This window comes from Mustelus asterias, chromosome 4 (assembly GCF_964213995.1).
Source record: "Mustelus asterias chromosome 4, sMusAst1.hap1.1, whole genome shotgun sequence".
NCBI lineage: Eukaryota > Metazoa > Chordata > Chondrichthyes > Carcharhiniformes > Triakidae > Mustelus > Mustelus asterias.
In genome coordinates, this window is record NC_135804.1 from 129,216,924 (window position 1) to 129,234,777 (window position 17,854).

The 17,854-nt window shown below is 45.1% G+C and overlaps 1 protein-coding gene across 2 annotated transcripts in view; it reads left to right on the forward strand.

The window, feature by feature from the left end:
- LOC144492988 (tripeptidyl-peptidase 2-like) overlaps window positions 1-17,854 on the forward strand; it is a 130,462-nt gene that overhangs the window by 102,754 nt on the left and 9,854 nt on the right. For both annotated transcript variants that reach the window (XR_013497663.1, XM_078211743.1), the window contains exons 24-28: window positions 4,965-5,116; window positions 6,188-6,275; window positions 8,832-8,962; window positions 13,914-14,124; window positions 16,012-16,131. Coding sequence is in view for 1 of the 2 variants with exons in the window: in XM_078211743.1 (XP_078067869.1) it covers window positions 4,965-5,116; window positions 6,188-6,275; window positions 8,832-8,962; window positions 13,914-14,124; window positions 16,012-16,131 (702 nt within the window). In the remaining variant the exon portion in view is untranslated. The remainder of the gene's footprint in view (window positions 1-4,964; window positions 5,117-6,187; window positions 6,276-8,831; window positions 8,963-13,913; window positions 14,125-16,011; window positions 16,132-17,854) is intronic.

Genomic DNA, 17,854 nt, shown 5'->3' on the forward strand with positions numbered 1-17,854 from the left:
TGATAAGGTCCCCCATGGTCGGCTTATGATGAAAGTAAGGAGGTGTGGGATAGAGGGAAAGTTGGCCGATTGGATAGGTAACTGGCTATCTGATCGAAGACAGAGGGTGGTGGTGGATGGAAAATTTTCGGACTGGAGGCAGGTTGCTAGCGGAGTGCCACAGGGATCAGTGCTTGGTCCTCTGCTCTTTGTGATTTTTATTAATGACTTAGAGGAGGGGGCTGAAGGGTGGTTCAGTAAATTTGCTGATGACACCAAGATTGGTGGAGTAGTGGATGAGGTGGAGGGCTGTTGTAGGCTGCAAAGAGACATAGATAGGATGCAAAGCTGGGCTGAAAAATGGCAAATGGAGTTTAACCCTGATAAATGTGAGGTGATTCATTTTGGTAGGACTAATTTAAATGTGGATTACAGGGTCAAAGGTAGGGTTCTGAAGACTGTGGAGGAACAGAGAGATCTTGGGGTCCATATCCACAGATCTCTAAAGGTTGCCACTCAAGTGGATAGAGCTGTGAAGAAGGCCTATAGTGTGTTAGCTTTTATTAACAGGGGGTTGGAGTTTAAGAGCCGTGGGGTTATGCTGCAACTGTACAGGACCTTGGTGAGACCACATTTGGAATATTGTGTGCAGTTCTGGTCACCTCACTATAAGAAGGATGTGGAAGCGCTGGAAAGAGTGCAGAGGAGATTTACCAGGATGCTGCCTGGTTTGGAGGGTAGGTCTTATGAGGAAAGGTTGAGGGAGCTAGGGCTGTTCTCTCTGGAGCGGAGGAGGCTGAGGGGAGACTTAATAGAGGTTTATAAAATGATGAAGGGGATAGATAGAGTGAACGTTCAAAGACTATTTCCTCGGGTGGATGGAGCTATTACAAGGGGGCATAACTATAGGGTTCATGGTGGGAGATATAGGAAGGATATCAGAGGTAGGTTCTTTACGCAGAGAGTGGTTGGGGTGTGGAATGGACTGCCTGCAGTGATAGTGGAGTCAGACACTTTAGGAACATTGAAGCGGTTATTGGATAGGCACATGGAGCACACCAGGATGATAGGGAGTGGGATAGCTTGATCTTGGTTTCAGATAAAGCTCGGCACAACATCGTGGGCCGAAGGGCCTGTTTTGTGCTGTACTGTTCTATAAAAGGTAGTGAACAGTTAAAAATTAAATAAAGTGAAAACAAAGGGGTTGAGGTTGGGTAGAGCTAATCATCTGAAGTTGTTGAATTCGATGTTGAGACCGGAAGGCTGTAAAGAGCCCAGCCAGAAGATGAGATGCTGTTCCTCCAGTTTGTGTTGAGCTTCACTGGAACATTGCAACAGGCCAAGGACAGACATGTGGGCATGGGAGCAGGACCGTGTGTTAAAGCAAGCAACCGGAAGGTCAGGGTCCTGATTGTGCACAGACAGAAGGTGCTCAGCAAAGCGATCACCCAGTCTACGCTTGGTCTCTCCGATATAGAGGAGACCACATTGGGAGCAGCAAATGCAATGGACCAAATTGAAAGAGATGCAAGTGAAACACTGCTTAACCTGAATGAATGTTTTGGAACTTGGATGGTAAGTGTGAAAGAGGTAAAGGGGCAGATGTTACACCTGCGATTGCATTGGAAAGTGCCATGGGTGATGGGAGATGTGTTGGTTATAGTGGAGGAGTGGACTAGGTTATCCCGGAGGGAACGGTCTCTGCAGAATGTTGACAGAGGGAGTGAAGGGAAGATATGTTTGGTGGTGGCATCATGCTGGAGTTGGCGAAAATGGCAGAGGATTATGCTTTGCATGCGGAGGCTGGTGGGGTGAAATGTGAGAACTACTCCTTTACCGGTACATCGAACTATCCTTGTTCTGGGAGGTAGGGAAGGAGGTGAGGGTTGTGGCACAGGAGATGGACCGCACGCTGTTGAGGGCCCTGTCGACAACTGTACATGGGAATCCATGGTTGAGGTAGAAAGAGCACAGATAAGAAGCACCACTTTGAAAGTGGCATCATCGGAACCGATCCGATGGAGGCGAAGGAGATGAGAGAAAGGGATGGAGTCCTTACAGGATGTCGGGTGTGAAGAGCTATAGCCCAGATAGCTGTGGGAGTCAGTAGGCTTGTACTGGATATTGGTAGATAGTCTATTGCCGGAAATGGAGACAGAAAGATCAAGGAAGGGAAGTGTCTGAGATGGACCAGGCGAAGGCGAAAGAGGGTTAGAAACTGGAAGCGAAGTTGATTAATTTTCCAGGTCGGGATGAGAGCGTGAAGCGGCACGAAAATAGTCATCGATGTACCGGTAAAGGAGTTGTGGGAGGGGACCCGGGTAGGCCTGGAACAAGGAATGTTCCACATAGCCTATAAAAAGACGAGCGTAGCTCGGACCCATGCGGGTACCCATTGCTACACCTTTGATTTGGAGAAAGTGGGATGAGTTAAAGGAGAAGTTGTTGAGAGATAGAACAAGTTTAGCCAGGCGGAGGAGAGTGGTGGTGGATGGGAATTGTTCAGGCTTCTTTTCAAGAAAGAAGCAAAGCGCTCTCAGGATATCCTGGTGTGGGGTGGAGATGTAAAGAGATTGCACATCCATGGTGAAAAGGAGGCAGTTAGGGCCTCCATACTGGAAGCTGTCAATATGACGCAGGGCATCAGAGGAATCCTGGATGCAGATGGGAAGGGAATGGACCAGAGGAGTGAGGGTGGAGTCAAGATAAGAGGAAATACGTTCAGTGGGGCAGGAGCATGCTGACACAACAGGCCTACCAGGACAGTCCTTTTTGTGGATTTTGGGAAGTAGGTAGAAGCAGGCTGTCCGTGGTTGGAAGCTCATATTGGTAGATAGTCTATTGCCGGAAATGGAGACAGAAAGATCAAGGAAGGGAAGGGAAGTGTCTGAGATCGACCAGGTGAAGGCGATGGAGGGGAGGAAAGCATCTGGAGGAAATGAGGTCGGTAACGGTGTTGGAGATAATAGCTTGATGATCAGTGGTGTGGTCATGGTCCAGGGGGAAGTTGGAGGAAGTATCTGACAGTTGGCGCTCGGCCTCTGCGAGGTAGAGGTCAGTATGCCAGATGACAACAACACCCCCTTTGTCAGCTGGTTTGATGACAAAGTCGGGGTTGGACCTGAGGAAGCGAAGAGCGGAAAGGACATCTTCATTGTCTCTTCTTTTATTTTTCTTCCCCCCCTATTTTATCCCCCCTTGTCTTATCTTTCCCCCCCCACTACATTCCTTTTCCCCTTTTTCTCCATTTTACCTCTTTCCCACCCATCCATCACACCCCCCCCTCCCCCATTCTCCCCCCACACCCCGGATCTTTATCTGTTACAGCTTACCCTCTGAGTTCAGCTTCTTTGCCGTTTGGCCATTCACACCCTTTATTCTCTCTATGGACAGCCTTTCCCCTTGTTTTTGTGGCTATGACTCATCTTTCATTCCCTCACCCAGCAGTATAAATATCTCCCACTTTCTATGCTCTTTAGCTTTGACAAAGAGTCATCTGGACTTGGAACATCAGTTCTTTTCTCTCCTTACAGCTGCTGCCAGACCTGCTGAGATTTTCCAGCACTTTCTCTTCTGGTTGCAGTCCTTACCTGGTCTGGCCTGCACATGACTGGAGAGTCACAGCATTGTGGTTGGCTCTCAACATCTCCCTGAAATGGCGTAGCCAAGAGCAACTAAGGATGGGCAATAAGTGCTGGCCAGACAGCGATGCCCATGTCCCACAAATTAGTTTTAAAAAGTGAAACGGTCACCGGGAGTCACTTTGGACCCACCTGCCATCTAGAATTGAATTCCTGACAATCGCCCCACACTGGGAACTCAGCACTGGGAGAGCTGCTCTTGTCCAGAGTGCGACTTTGACACAGAAGCTTCTGACTCTGTGATGGAAGCTCAACCCACTGAGCCATGGCTGACACCCAAAACCTTCAAACAAAAGCAAAAATACTGCAGCTACTTGGAAGTCAGCAATATAAACAGTAAATGTTTCAAATACCTAGTATCTGGCAGGAAAGTGGAAGTATTTGATTTGATTTATTACTGTCACATATATTAGCATACAGTGAAAAGTATTATTTCTTGCGCACGATACAGACAAAGCGTACCGTTCATAGAGAAGGAAACGAGAGAGAGCAGAATGTAGTGTTACAGTCATAGCTAGGGTGTAGAGAAAGATCAACTTAATGCAAGGTAAGTCCGTTCAGAAGTCTAATGGCAGCAGGGAAGAAGCTGTTCTTGAGTCGGTTGGTACGTGACCTCAGAGTTTTGTATCTTTTTCCCGACAGAAAAAGGTGGAAGAGAGAATGTCCGGGGTGCGTGGGGTCCTTAATTATGCTGGCTGCTTTGCTGAGGCAGTGGGAAGTGTAGACAGAGTCAATGGATGGGAGGCTGGTTTGCGTGATGGATTGGGTTACATTCACGACCGTTTGTAGTTCCTTGCGGTCTTGGGCAGAGCAGGAGCCATACCAAGCTGTGATACAACCAGAAAGAATGCTTTCTATGGTGCATCTGTAAAGGTTGGTGAGAGTCGGAGCTGACATGCCAAATTTCCTTAGTCTTCTGAGAAAGTTGGTGGGCTTTCTTAACTATAGTGTCGGCATGGGGGGACCAGGACAGGTTGTTGGTGATCTGGACATCTAAAAACTTGAAGCTCTCGACCCTTTCTACTTTGTCTCCATAAAACCATAACCAGATTTGCCATGATCTTACTGAATGACAGAGCAAGCTAGATGGGCCGAATATCCTCCTCCTATTTTGTTTGAGGTCAGATAGCATCTGTGGAGAGAGAAACAGGCTTGAACAATTCAAATTCAAGTTGTAGCAGAGGTCATCGACCTAAAACATCAACTGTTTATCTCTACATAGATGTTGCCTGATCTCAGTATTTTCTGAAATTATGATAATTATGTTACTGGCAGACTTGCCGTGGCAAAAGTGATCGATCGATTCCCCCGAGATCGTGATTAATTATTGTTTATTATTTTCAGGATGTGCACACTGTGTACTACCATCTGATTTCACCTCCTGTCAAGACAAAAGACAGAAACAAAGAAAAGTCCAGCACAGAAAAGGAGGAGAAGGAAGTGAGCGAGTTGTTCGAGGAGGCTATAAGAGATCTCAAAATACAATGGCTGCCCAAGTATGTAACTCACATTCAGCCAATTCATTAGGAACAGATGCTAGTTAAGATACTAATGCACAGCACAAGGGAGCTTAACACCAGCTCACAACTGCAGTAACCCTCCCCGCATAAGAACACTTGACTTGTAGGTCTGAAGGGCGATGGGGGTGGAGGTGCAGTTTTCCAAATTCAAGAAGGCACATGGAGGCACGGCCTGTAATTGGCTGGTCAGTTATTCTGAAATGCAAACCAGCTCTCTGCAGCTCTTTGCAATGAACTAGAATTGGATCACATTTCCGTATCTCATTGAGATATTGGGAGGGTCAGCTCCCCAGTTTGTTTGTGGAGAGGGTGGCACAGTAATATTATCACTGGACTAGTAATCCAGACATCCAGGCTAATCTAGAGACCCGGGTTCGAATCCCACCACGACAAATGATGGAATTTCAATTCAATAAAAATCTACTGATGATCATGAAACCATTGTAAATCATTGTAAAACTCAGCTGGTTCACTAAAGTCCTTTGGGAAAGGAAATCTGCTGTCCTTACCTTACTCCAGATCCAGAGCAATGTGGTTGACTCTTAACTGTCCTCTGAAAAGGCCTAGCAAGCCCCTTGAGGGCAATTAGGCTTGGGCTTAGGTGGAAGGAAAGAATTTTAAAAAGTTCAGACCTGGCCTTTATTTCTCTACACGATTGCCATAAATATCTGAGTGTATTCATAACCTTGGCACTTGTTCAAAGCAATTTGATTGTTTGTCAGAGGGTCTGGCAGCATCTATGGAGAGGGAGGCAGAGTGAATGCTTCAGGTCAGTGATCATTCTTCATCTCTGGAAATCTGAGGAAAAGTCTTGACCGGAAACTTTGACTCTGTTTCTGTCTCCACAGATGCTGCCTGACCTGATAACCACCCAAACATTTACTTTTCTTTCACATTTCCCCTTTTCTGAAGGGCCTTCCCACACACAATCATTTGACCCAAAGTTGTCAGTCTCTCAATGACACTCAGTTCTAGCCTGGGTTAACCTTGTTTTCAAACCAATTCATTTATGCCCTGGTCAACTGTGAATACTTTCTTCTCTTACAGATTGGATCTGCATGAGGAACTGGTATCGTTGTACCCTAAACACTTGCCTGTACATATCGCTCATCTCTCCAGCCTCAGTTCAGAGAAGGTGGGTTTTGCCTTGTACATAATGTTGTTTTCCTGATCTCCTTAATTCCTACACGTCCCTTACCTGTTTACTTCAAGCAGCTGCAGCCCAGGATATGTTTAAGATGACGTAGAGAAAACACAACCTCTTTGACTGCCTAGCAGGTGCATGGAAACAACATCACTTCCACATTTTCCTCCAAGACACACACCATCCTGACTTGGACATATAATACACCTTCCTTCATCATTCTCACAATTAAATGCTGCTCTGCATTCCTTCTAGGTCCTTCTCAGCTCTGTTTTTTCCAGAAATACAGAGCTCAGTATTCCCGAGAGCTCTGTAACAGCACACATCACTTCCACATTTTCCTCCAAGACACACACCATCCTGACTTGGACATATAATACACCTTCCTTCATCATTCTCACAGTTAAATGCTGCTCGGGGGGGGTGGGGGGGGGGGGGGGTATATACTACGAACAATAAAGATCCCAGAACAGATCCCTGTGGAACACTGCTAGTCACAGCCTTTCATTCAGAATAGCACCCCTCTACTGCTACCCCCTGTCTTCTATGCCCAAGACAGTTCTGTATCCATCTTGCCAGCTCTCCTCTGATCCCGTGTGACTTCACCTTTCGTACCAGTCTACCATGCGGTACCTTGTGAAAGGCTTTACTGAAGTCCACGTATACAACATCCACTGTCTTTTCCTCATCAATCATCTTCGTCACTGCCTTGAAAAACTCGATCAAGTTAGTGAGGCATTACCTCCCCTTGCCACCTCACTCATTCTACCCACTCACTCATTCACTGACATCCATTTAAATTTACCGTACAGCAGACAGTGTCATTAAAACTGGGTATGTGTTCTGTCAAAATTCTGACACAAAAATTGATGGAGTTGTGGATAGTGAAGAGGATTGTCAGAGGATACATCAAGATATAGATCGGTTGGAGACTTGGGTGGAGAAATGGCAGATGGAGTGTAATCCAGACAAATGTGAGGTAATGCATTTTGGAAGGTCCAAAGCTTGTAGGAATTATACAGTAAATGGTAGAACCCTTTGGAATATTGACAGGCAGAGAGATCTGGGCATACATGTCCACCGATCACTGAAAGTGGCAATGCAAGTGGATAAAGTAGTCAAGAGGCATATGGCATGCTTGCCTTCATCGGTCGGGGCATTGAGTATAAAAATTGGCAGGTCATGCTGCAGCTGCACAGAACCTTAGGCCTCATTTGGAATTTTGTGTACAGTTCTGGTCGCGACACTGGATGCTTTGGAGAGGGTACAGAAGAGGTTTACCAGAATGTTGCCTGGTATGGAGGGCATTAGCTATGAGGAGAGGTTGGATAAACTTGGTTTGTTCCCACTGGAATGACAGAGGTTGAGGGGCGATCTGATAGAGGTTTACAAGCTTGAGTGGTATGGACAGAGTGGATAGTCAGATGCTCTTCCCTAGGGTAGAAAAGTCAAGTACGAGGGGACATAGGTTTAAGGTGCATAGGGAAAAATTTAGAGATGTGTGAGGCAAGTTTTTTACACAGAGGGTGGTGAATGTCTGGAACGCACTGCCCGGGGAGGTGGTGGGAGCAGGTACAATAACGGCATTTAAGGGGCATCTAGACAAATACATGAATAGGATGGGAATGGAAGGATACGGACTCCATAAGTGCATACGGTTTTACTTTAAGCAGGTATCATGATCGGCGCAGGCCTGGAGGCCAAAGGGCCTGTCCCTGTGGTGTACTTATCTTTGATTGCCGGGGAGGAGTGGATCAGTGCAAATGATTAAGGGGAACAGTTCTGCAGTGATCCAGAAGTTAAATTAAGGTTTTAATCTGTCTAACATTTCCTGGATAGCTATCCAGGAAAGTAAATCGGAACTGTCCCAGGTCTCTGACTTTTAACTCACTGTCGGAGAGATTAGAGAACGTTCTGGGGAACAAAAAAATTGCCCATCGGAAGTTGAAATTTCCAGAGTCATTCTCCTGTAGGTCAGCATGTCAGGACTTTCACAGGCTCTCGATATGCAGTCTTACTGCCAGTCTCCAACGATCCTGAGACCAGGAGATCTGGGTCATTATCTTTTTTAATGATCTTGCCTGCCTTGTGTTTCCACTGTATCTACCAAAAGTTGTCATTCCCCCTTTGATGCTAGCCTGTTCTACTCCTCCCAGTGATTGACTGCTGTATGATGTACATCATAACATTAAATTTTCTTTGTTCATGGGATGTGGGTGTCGCTAGCAAGGCCAGCCTTTATTGCCCATTCATAATTGCCCTTAGTATGTTTTCTATCATGTCATTATTAAACACTGCATATTAGTGGAGTTGATCCAATGGCTCTTCCTGCCCCTACAGCACATTCCATTTTCCTTTGAAAACCGATTTGTTACGCGGGAGAAGGCAGTAAAGTGGCACTGGGTGAATTGCTCATTCAGAGAGCCAGTGGACACATGATGGGCCGAATGGCCCTGTAACAATTGTGAACTCTGTGATTTTCACATTCTCAGGCTGCCACACTGCGACCTGAATTCGGGCTGGTAAAGTTTTGCTCTCCTTTCTCAGGATAGGATGAAGAGACTTGATGAAATTATTCAAGCAGCCGACGTGGTTATCTCACACGTTGATCAGAGTGCCCTGGTGACCTGTTTGGCGATGAAGACCGACCCAAGGCCAGATGCAGCAACTATCAAAAGGTACCTAGTTGGAACGTGTGTACAGACCCCAGTCAAAGGAAATAAAACACAAACATATCAAAATGGCGAGCATTAGGCCAGCCTCTCAGCTCATGGTGATTGGAGTATTGTGATTGGACACTTCTTGCTCCTACCCATGTGGACTCCCAAGAGAAGCGAACACAAGAGAAATCCCAACCTAATAATGGGTGCAGAAACCTCTCTAAAATTTGTCTCTGATCCCCTCATTCTCAAAACCAATCCCAGAGATGAAGTGGCCCAATTATTCATTATCTGTTCACCCACTTACCTTTTATATGATGTGATTTCCACCCCAGTCCATTTCCTGCATGAAGGTGATGCTGAAAGTCATCACGTACCAGATCAGCCAACTCTCTGTGGAAAGATATACTGATGTGGAGATGCCGGCGTTGGACTGGGGTAAACACAGTAAGAAGTTTAACAACACCAGGTTAAAGTCCAACAGGTTTATTTGGTAGCAAAAGCCACACAAGCTTTCGAGGCTCTGAGCCCCTTCTTCAGGTGAGTGGGAATTCTGTTCACAAACAGAACTTATAAGACACAGACTCAATTTACATGGTTGGAATGCGAATACTTACAACTAATCCAGTCTTTAAGAAACAAAACAATGGGAGTGGAGAGAGCATCAAGACAGGCTAAAAAGATGTGTATTGTCTCCAGACAAGACAGCCAGTGAAACTCTGCAGGTCCACGCAACTGTGGGAGTTACAAATAGTGTGACATAAATTCTGATTCTAGGATCGCATGATAAAGACTCAGGAGGAAAAAAGCAGAAATATTTATGTGAAATAGTGTGACATAAACCCAAGCAGTTGAACCAGGAGCGCTCCTCGTCACAATGGATGTCTCAGCACTCTACACCAGCATCCCCCATGACGATGGCATTGCTGCAACGGCCTCAGTGCTCAGCGCCAACAACTGCCAGTTTCCAGATGCAATTTTACATCTCATCCGCTTCATCCTGGACCACAATATCTTCACCTTCAACAACCAGTTCTTCATCCAGACACACGGAACAGCCATGGGGACCAAATTTGCACCTCAATATGCCAACATCTTCATGCACAGGTTCGAACAAGACTTCTTCACCGCACGGGACCTTCAACCGGTGCTATACACTAGATACATCGATGACATTTTCTTCCTTTGGACTCATGGTGAACAATCACTGAAACAACTCTATGATGACATCAACAAGTTCCATCCCACCATCAGGCTCACCATAGACTACTCTCCGGAATCGGTTGCATTCTTGGACACGCGCATCTCCATTAAGGAGGGTCACCTCAGCACCTCACTGTACCGCAAGCCCACGGATAACCTCACGATGCTCCACTTCTCCAGCTTCCACCCTAAACACGTTAAAGAAGCCATCCCCTACGGACAAGCCCTCCGTATACACAGGATCTGCTCGGATGAGGAGGATCGCAACAGACACCTCCAGACGCTGAAAGATGCCCTCATAAGAACAGGATATGGCGCTAGACTCATTGATCAACAGTTCCAACGCGCCACAGCGAAAAACCGCACCGACCTCCTCAGAAGACAAACACGGGACACAGTGGACAGAGTACCCTTCGTTGTCCAGTACTTCCCCGGAGCGGAGAAGCTACGGCATCTCCTCCGGAGCCTTCAACATGTCATTGATGAAGACGAACATCTCGCCAAGGCCATCCCCACACCCCCACTTCTTGCCTTCAAACAACCGCACAACCTCAAACAGACCATTGTCCGCAGCAAACTACCCAGCCTTCAGGAGAACAGTGACCAAGACACCACACAACCCTGCCACAGCAACCTCTGCAAGACGTGCCGGATCATCGACACAGATGCCATCATCTCACGTGAGAACACCATCCACCAGGTACACGGTACATACTCTTGCAACTCGGCCAACGTTGTCTACCTGATACGCTGCAAGAAAGGATGTCCCGAGGCATGGTACATTGGGGAAACTATGCAGACGCTGCGACAACGGATGAATGAACACCGCTCGACAATCACCAGGCAAGACTGTTCTCTTCCTGTTGGGGAGCACTTCAGCGGTCACGGGCATTCGGCCTCTGATATTCGGGTAAGCGTTCTCCAAGGCGGCCTTCGCGACACACGACAGCGCAGAGTCGCGGAGCAGAAACTGATAGCCAGGTTCCGCACACACAAGGACGGCCTCAACCGGGATATTGGGTTTATGTCACACTATTTCACATAAATATTTCTGCTTTTTTCCTCCTGAGTCTTTATCATGCGATCCTAGAATCAGAATTTATGTCACACTATTTGTAACTCCCACAGTTGCGTGGACCTGCAGAGTTTCACTGGCTGTCTTGTCTGGAGACAATACACATCTTTTTAGCCTGTCTTGATGCTCTCTCCACTCCCATTGTTTTGTTTCTTAAAGACTGGATTAGTTGTAAGTATTCGCATTCCAACCATGTAAATTGAGTCTGTGTCTTATAAGTTCTGTTTGTGAACAGAATTCCCACTCACCTGAAGAAGGGGCTCAGAGCCTCGAAAGCTTGTGTGGCTTTTGCTACCAAATAAACCTGTTGGACTTTAACCTGGTGTTGTTAAACTTCTTACTGAAAGATATACTGCCCACCATCCTATCGATTCCTACGTTTACGTGGTTTAAACTCATGTCTGCTGGTCCACACCAATATGGCAGACTGAAATAATCTCTCAATAGGTGATCTTGTATGTTTGTAAATGTCTCAACCTTGAAATATATATTGATTTACAGGCAGCATGGTCGGTACGGGCTTGGAGGGCCGATGGGCCTGTTCCTGAACTGTAATTTTCTTTGTTCTTGATTTAGATGAAATCAATCCAGCTCTCTATCTGAATAACCACGGCTCATTTTGACGGGGTCACTGGCTTGGCCAGTGTTTTTATTCCCCCACATTTTTTATTCTTAAAACTCCATATAAAGTTAGAAGTCACTAACGTCATGTGTTTGAGTTAACAGATGTGTGCTAGTTATTATTGCAACAGTGACATCTGCAGGGAATTAGTGCAGGCAAGAAACAGATCCATAAATTTTTTACCAACCCTTGGTTTTTACAGTATTTTCTTTGTTCGCAATCAGATGTATTTGTCCCATAAAAATACTTCATATCCCACATCAAATTGAATTTTTTATATCGCGGATCTCATGCATGCAATTACCAGGAGTCATGTTCTTTCCCCATTGTGGAGCCCTCTCAACCTGCTGCATTCGTTACTCTAAGCAGAACAACTCCTTGCTATTTTTACACAGGCTAAGCATTACCATGCAGCACTGTTGTGCAGCCACTGAGAGTAATATTGCTGCTGACATCATTCCATGTTCACGTGTGCATGCACGAACACAGATGTATAATATAGATTGATATACATCGACATAAATACACATCACTTCTCAGCTTTCTAAATTAAAAGCCAAGTATACCCAATCAGTTATAGAGTCGTAGAGTCATAGAGGTTTACAGCTTGGAAACAGGCCCTTCGGCCCAACTTGTCCATGCCGCCCTTTTTTTAAACCCCTAAATAAGTCTCAATTGCCTGCATTTGACCCATATCCCTCGATACCCATCTTACCCATGTAACTGTCTAAATGCTTTTTAAAAGACAAAATTGTACCCGCCTCTACTACTACCTCTGGCAGCTTGTTCCAGACACTCACCACCCTCTGTGTGAAAACATTGTCCCTCTGGACACTTTTGTATCTCTCCCCTCTCACCTTAAACCTGTTGTCACAATTTAATCCTTTTAATGCCAATATCATTCTGCTGAATCTGTACTGTAAACCCTCCAAGACCAATATGTCCTGACCAAAGGTTTTGTGCAACTGAAGCATCGCCTCCTCTCTTTGATTTGCATCACCACCCCCCCCCCCCCTTTAAGATAAAGGTTAACATCCTTTCTGATTACATTTTAGTGATTTGCATACACAGCCATCCACATATTTCCACTCCATAGGATATGATTTTGATTTGCTTTTCGGGGATCCAGAGTAGAAGATTTCACACCTCATCCATTACATTTAATTTGCCACATTTTCTCCCCAGTCTATGCCTCGTAGTAATTTCTGACACGCACTTTTAGCATTTCCAGACTCCAATAGTAAAAAGTCTGCCTACATAATAATTTCTTAGCTTTTTGAATCCAATCAATTCGCCTATTTAACTTGTGGAATTGTGGCGAATATCGTCCTGCCCAGTGGTTGATACCATCGCAAGTGTCCTTCACCAATATCCATAAGCACTCATTGTAGGCACTATCTGCTTGATGTTCTGTCACAACTTATGATGCAAGTAACAAAACTTGCATTTATATGGATCTTTAATATGGTAACACATCCCAAAACACTTCACAGGAGTGAAGTGAAGACAAACTTTGATTCTGAAGCACATTAGGAGGTATTAGGACAGACCAGCAGCTCATTTGAAGCGATAGATTTTAAATGGGAGTCAGTGACAACAGGGGTGATGGGTGAATGAGGCTCGGTGCAGGTTAGAATAAGGACAGCAGATGCAAAAAGATACCCAATGTCCATCCAAGTTAATAGTGCAGTTGTTCTTTAGGGTAGCACAGTGGTTAGCACTGCTGTCTCACAGCGCCAGGGACCCGGGTTTGATTCCGGCCTCGGGTCACATTCTGTGTGGAGTTTGCACGTTCTCCCCGTGTCTGCGTGGGTTTCCTCCGGGTGCTCCAGTTTTCTCCCGCACTCCAAAGATGTGCAGGTTAGGTTGCTTGGTCATGCATAATTGACCCTAGTGTCAGGGGATTAGCAGGGTAAATATGTGGGGTTACAGCAATAGGACCTGGGTGGAATTGAGGTTGGTGCGAACTTGATGGGCCGAATGGCCTCCTTCTGCACTGTAGAGATTCTATGACTCTTGAAACCATTCATTCAGTAATAAACAGATTGGACTGATTTTTCTGTTTTCAGTGAGATGGAAAAGCAGAAGTCTGCCCTGATCGATGCCCTCTGTCTGAAGGGGTGTGCGCTGGCTGATATGCTTCTCCAAATCGACTCTCAAGACCAGGTGGCATCAAGCAAACAAGTCTGTTGCTCTGAGAATGAGTCAGACAACATCTACAAGAGCCTGATGGACATTTTCCAAGATGTCCAGAAGTGGATCGAGCTCACAGACTGTAAGGTAAGTTACAAACATTGGGCAAAGACATGCGTATTTCAAATCACTGGTGAAATCTTTCTTCCTCATAATGTCTGATTTAATATTGGTAGGGCCACGCAAGTTTAAAATCTCAATCTCAAACCGAACATTAGGATCAGGAATAGATTTTTCAGTTCCTCAAGACTGTTCTTCCACTATTAGATACTAATACGTACCTTAAACCCATTCTTACCTCCTTGTTCCGCATTTCTTGTTATCCTGACCCAACAAAAAAACTCTTCATGATCACTGTCCTGAAAATTCTAACTGTCCTCCCCAGCATTCACGGTGCTGCAGTGGTTAGCGCTGCTGCAGGAACCCAGGTTCAATTCCGGCCTTGGGTGGCTGTCTGTGTGGAGTTTGCACGTTCTCTCCATGTCTGCGTGTTTTCCTCTGAGTGCTCTAGTTTCCTCCCACAATCCAAAGATGTGAAGGTAAGGGGGATTAGCCATGTTAAATGCACAGGATTACAGGGATAGGGTGGAGTGGGAGGGTCTTTGTGGAATGCTCTTTCAGAGAATCAGTGCAGACTCGATGGGCTGAATGGTCTCTTTCTGCACTATAGGGAATCCAGTACCCTCACTTTGTTCACATTTAATGAGAAAGGACTTTAATTCTGTTCAAGGGCTTTTAGGCTGTTTCTTGGGCTGCGGTGAATTCTGGGTCCCTGTCACAACACTCTGATTATTTCTGTATGTGTGTGCTGGGTTACCCTAGCAACACATTGCCTCTTTGGGTGCCAGGAGTGTTTTCTGTTGGCAATACATGAAAAGCTGTTTATCAGAATCCTTCCTGCACATCAGATAGACTGATGCAGAATTGGGATAACTGCTCAGGATGAGGCGCACAGCTTCTGACTACAATTTGGTTTTAATCCTTGGGCGATTTCATGCTGCCGAGATTAGTTAAATGTTCATGTATCTTCCTGATATACAGCCTCTCATACATCAGTCTGCCCTGAGTGCATTGGTACATGTGATTCTGTCTCCTGTAACATCAATATTGCTCATTTATTTTGCAGACACAGTTGATTGATGTATTGTGCTAAAAACATTGAGTTGCCTCTAGTGAACGGCACAGTAACAGGTCGTTTGCCAGAGCTAATCTATTCCAGTGTTTATATTATTTACCAGCCTCCTCTACTTCATATCACCCTATCAACAGATCCTCCATTCCTTTCTCCCTCATACGCTTATCCAGCTTCCCCTTACATGCATCTATTATATTCACTTCAGATACTCCATGTCCTCCACACAGGCAGCCATTTATCTTCAGTTGCCTATTGGATTTATTAGTGACTGTCTTAAATTCATGACTCCTAGTTCTGGTCCCACCTGTAAGAGGAAACATCTCCATGTCTACTCTATCAAATCCTTCCTTAATCTTAAGGACGTCTGTTGGAGAGTCCCGCAGTCTTCACTGGATAGAAAAGAGCTTCAGCCTGTTCAATCTGATAAATATCTCCTCTCAGTTGTGGTATTCTCTTCATAGAAATAGAAACATAGAAAATTGGAGCAGGAGTAGGCCATTCGGCCCTTCGAACCTGCCCTGCCATTTATTATGCTCAAGGCTGTTCATCCAACTCAATAGCCTGATTCTGCCTTCGCCCTCTGCCCCCCCTCCCCCCCATATCCTTTGATTCCATTTGCCCCAAGAGCAATATCTAACTCCTTCTTGAAAGCATAGTGTTTTGGCCCTCGAGTGCTTCCTGTGGTAGTGAATTCCACAGTGAATGCGCTTAGAATTACTTCACTGGCTGTGAATTTAGACACCGCTATTTTGATGAGTGGGGCAGCCTAGTCATGTGGTTTGTGAAATATTGCTGGTGTTTTTCTGATATTCATTTGTGTATGTTATGTTTGTTATTAGGCATTAACATTTGCATACAAGCATGCCTTGGTGAAGCAAACATTTGGACGCGCTTTGAAGTTTGCTACAATAATTGTCGAGAATAAACCAAGTCAAGAAAACTGGAACAATTGCATTCAGGTTGGTATGAAATTCCCTTTTTCACACGTGAACAAAGAGTGAGATCTAGACCACTGGATCGTGTCCCAACCACAACTGTCATCATTTTAAAAGTTTATTCTCAGTCCCTTTACAGAGTGTCTAACACCATCAAATTCACTGAACACAGTAATGAGATCCTGCATTGTGAGGAGGTCAGAGAAGCTGGGACCACTTACCCGAAAGAAGATAAGGCTTTGGGGTGATCTAAAGGACATAGCACAATAAAGATCACTCACATCTCTCCCAACTTTGACAAAGGGTTGTCTGGACTCGAAACGTCAGCTCTTTTCTCTCCTTACAGATGCTGCCAGACCTGCTGAGACTGTCCAGCATTTTCTCTTTTGGTTTCTCTCCCAACTTACATTTCCATTGTGGTCTATAAAAATAAAAACTGAGGAGAGATTTATAATGGGCGACTAAACCACTCTGTTGCCATGCCACGTTTTACACTATCGACAAAAGTCAATGTGACTCCCATCAAATTTAAAATAATTGTTTAGTACAGAACTTGAGTGATTGAGATCTGGGATGCACTGCCTTGAGAGTGTGACAGAGGGAATTGAAATGGAACTGGATTATTATCTGAAGAGGATTAATTTGCTGGGCCACGGGAAATGGGTGGGTGAATGGGACAGGCAGAGAAATGACACGATCATGACGGACCGAATGCCCTCCTGCTGCCCTTCTGTGTGGGTGTCAATGATGTGGGTCAGGGAAGGATGGGGGGAAGGGAATGTCTCTGGGTGCAGCATGAGATGGTTCATTGGCTGATCATCGCGATGGGAATGTGCTGATTTTCATTTCATTTCAATTTCACTTTATTGTTCAGACTGAAATTCATTTTGGTCACATTGTTCGTATATTAAGAAATTGCATGTCAATGAATAATAACAAAAAACAAGAAAATTACCCTATCATTTTAAAATATGCACTAAAAACTATCCAAATCATTAAAATAATCAGTCAGTGAGTCCCGCCCTGAAAGCATATCTTCGTCCTTACATCAAACTTTAGTTAATCGTTCTTATCGGGAAGGGCACAAATGAGTTCAGGATGTTCGGGTCCCGGACCAGAACCCCAACTTACATTAGGAAGCTGGACTAGACCCCAACTATTTTCCTGTTTCGACATAAATGGGAGGATAGGATATTTCTTTCCTGGAGTGATTCCACTGACAATGTACGGATCTTTTATAGGTAAAACAAACTTTGTTTAATAACACCGTTGAAATATAATTCTTAACTAATGAATCAGCTTAACCATTAGCAGTTAAACAATATTTAAAAATGAAAGGAAACAGAATCCCAGAATACTACAGTGCAGGAAAGGCCCTTTGGCCCATCGAGTCTGCACTGACGCATAAAATGCCCTGATCTGCCCACCTAATCCCACTTGCCAGCGCTTGGCCCATAGCCTTGAATGTTATGGCATGCCAAGTACTCATCCAGGTACTTTTTAAAGGATATGAGGCATCCCGCCTCCACCACCCTCCCAGGCAGTGCATTCCAGACCATCATCATCCTTTGAGTAAAAAAGTTTTTCCTCAAATCCCCTCTAAACTTCCCACTCCTCACTTTTAACTTGTGTCCCCTCGTAACTGATCCTTCAACTAAGGGGAACAGCTGCTCCCTGTCCATGTCCCTCATAATCTTGAACATCTCAATCAGGTCGCCCCTCAACTTTACAAGCAACTTTACAAATC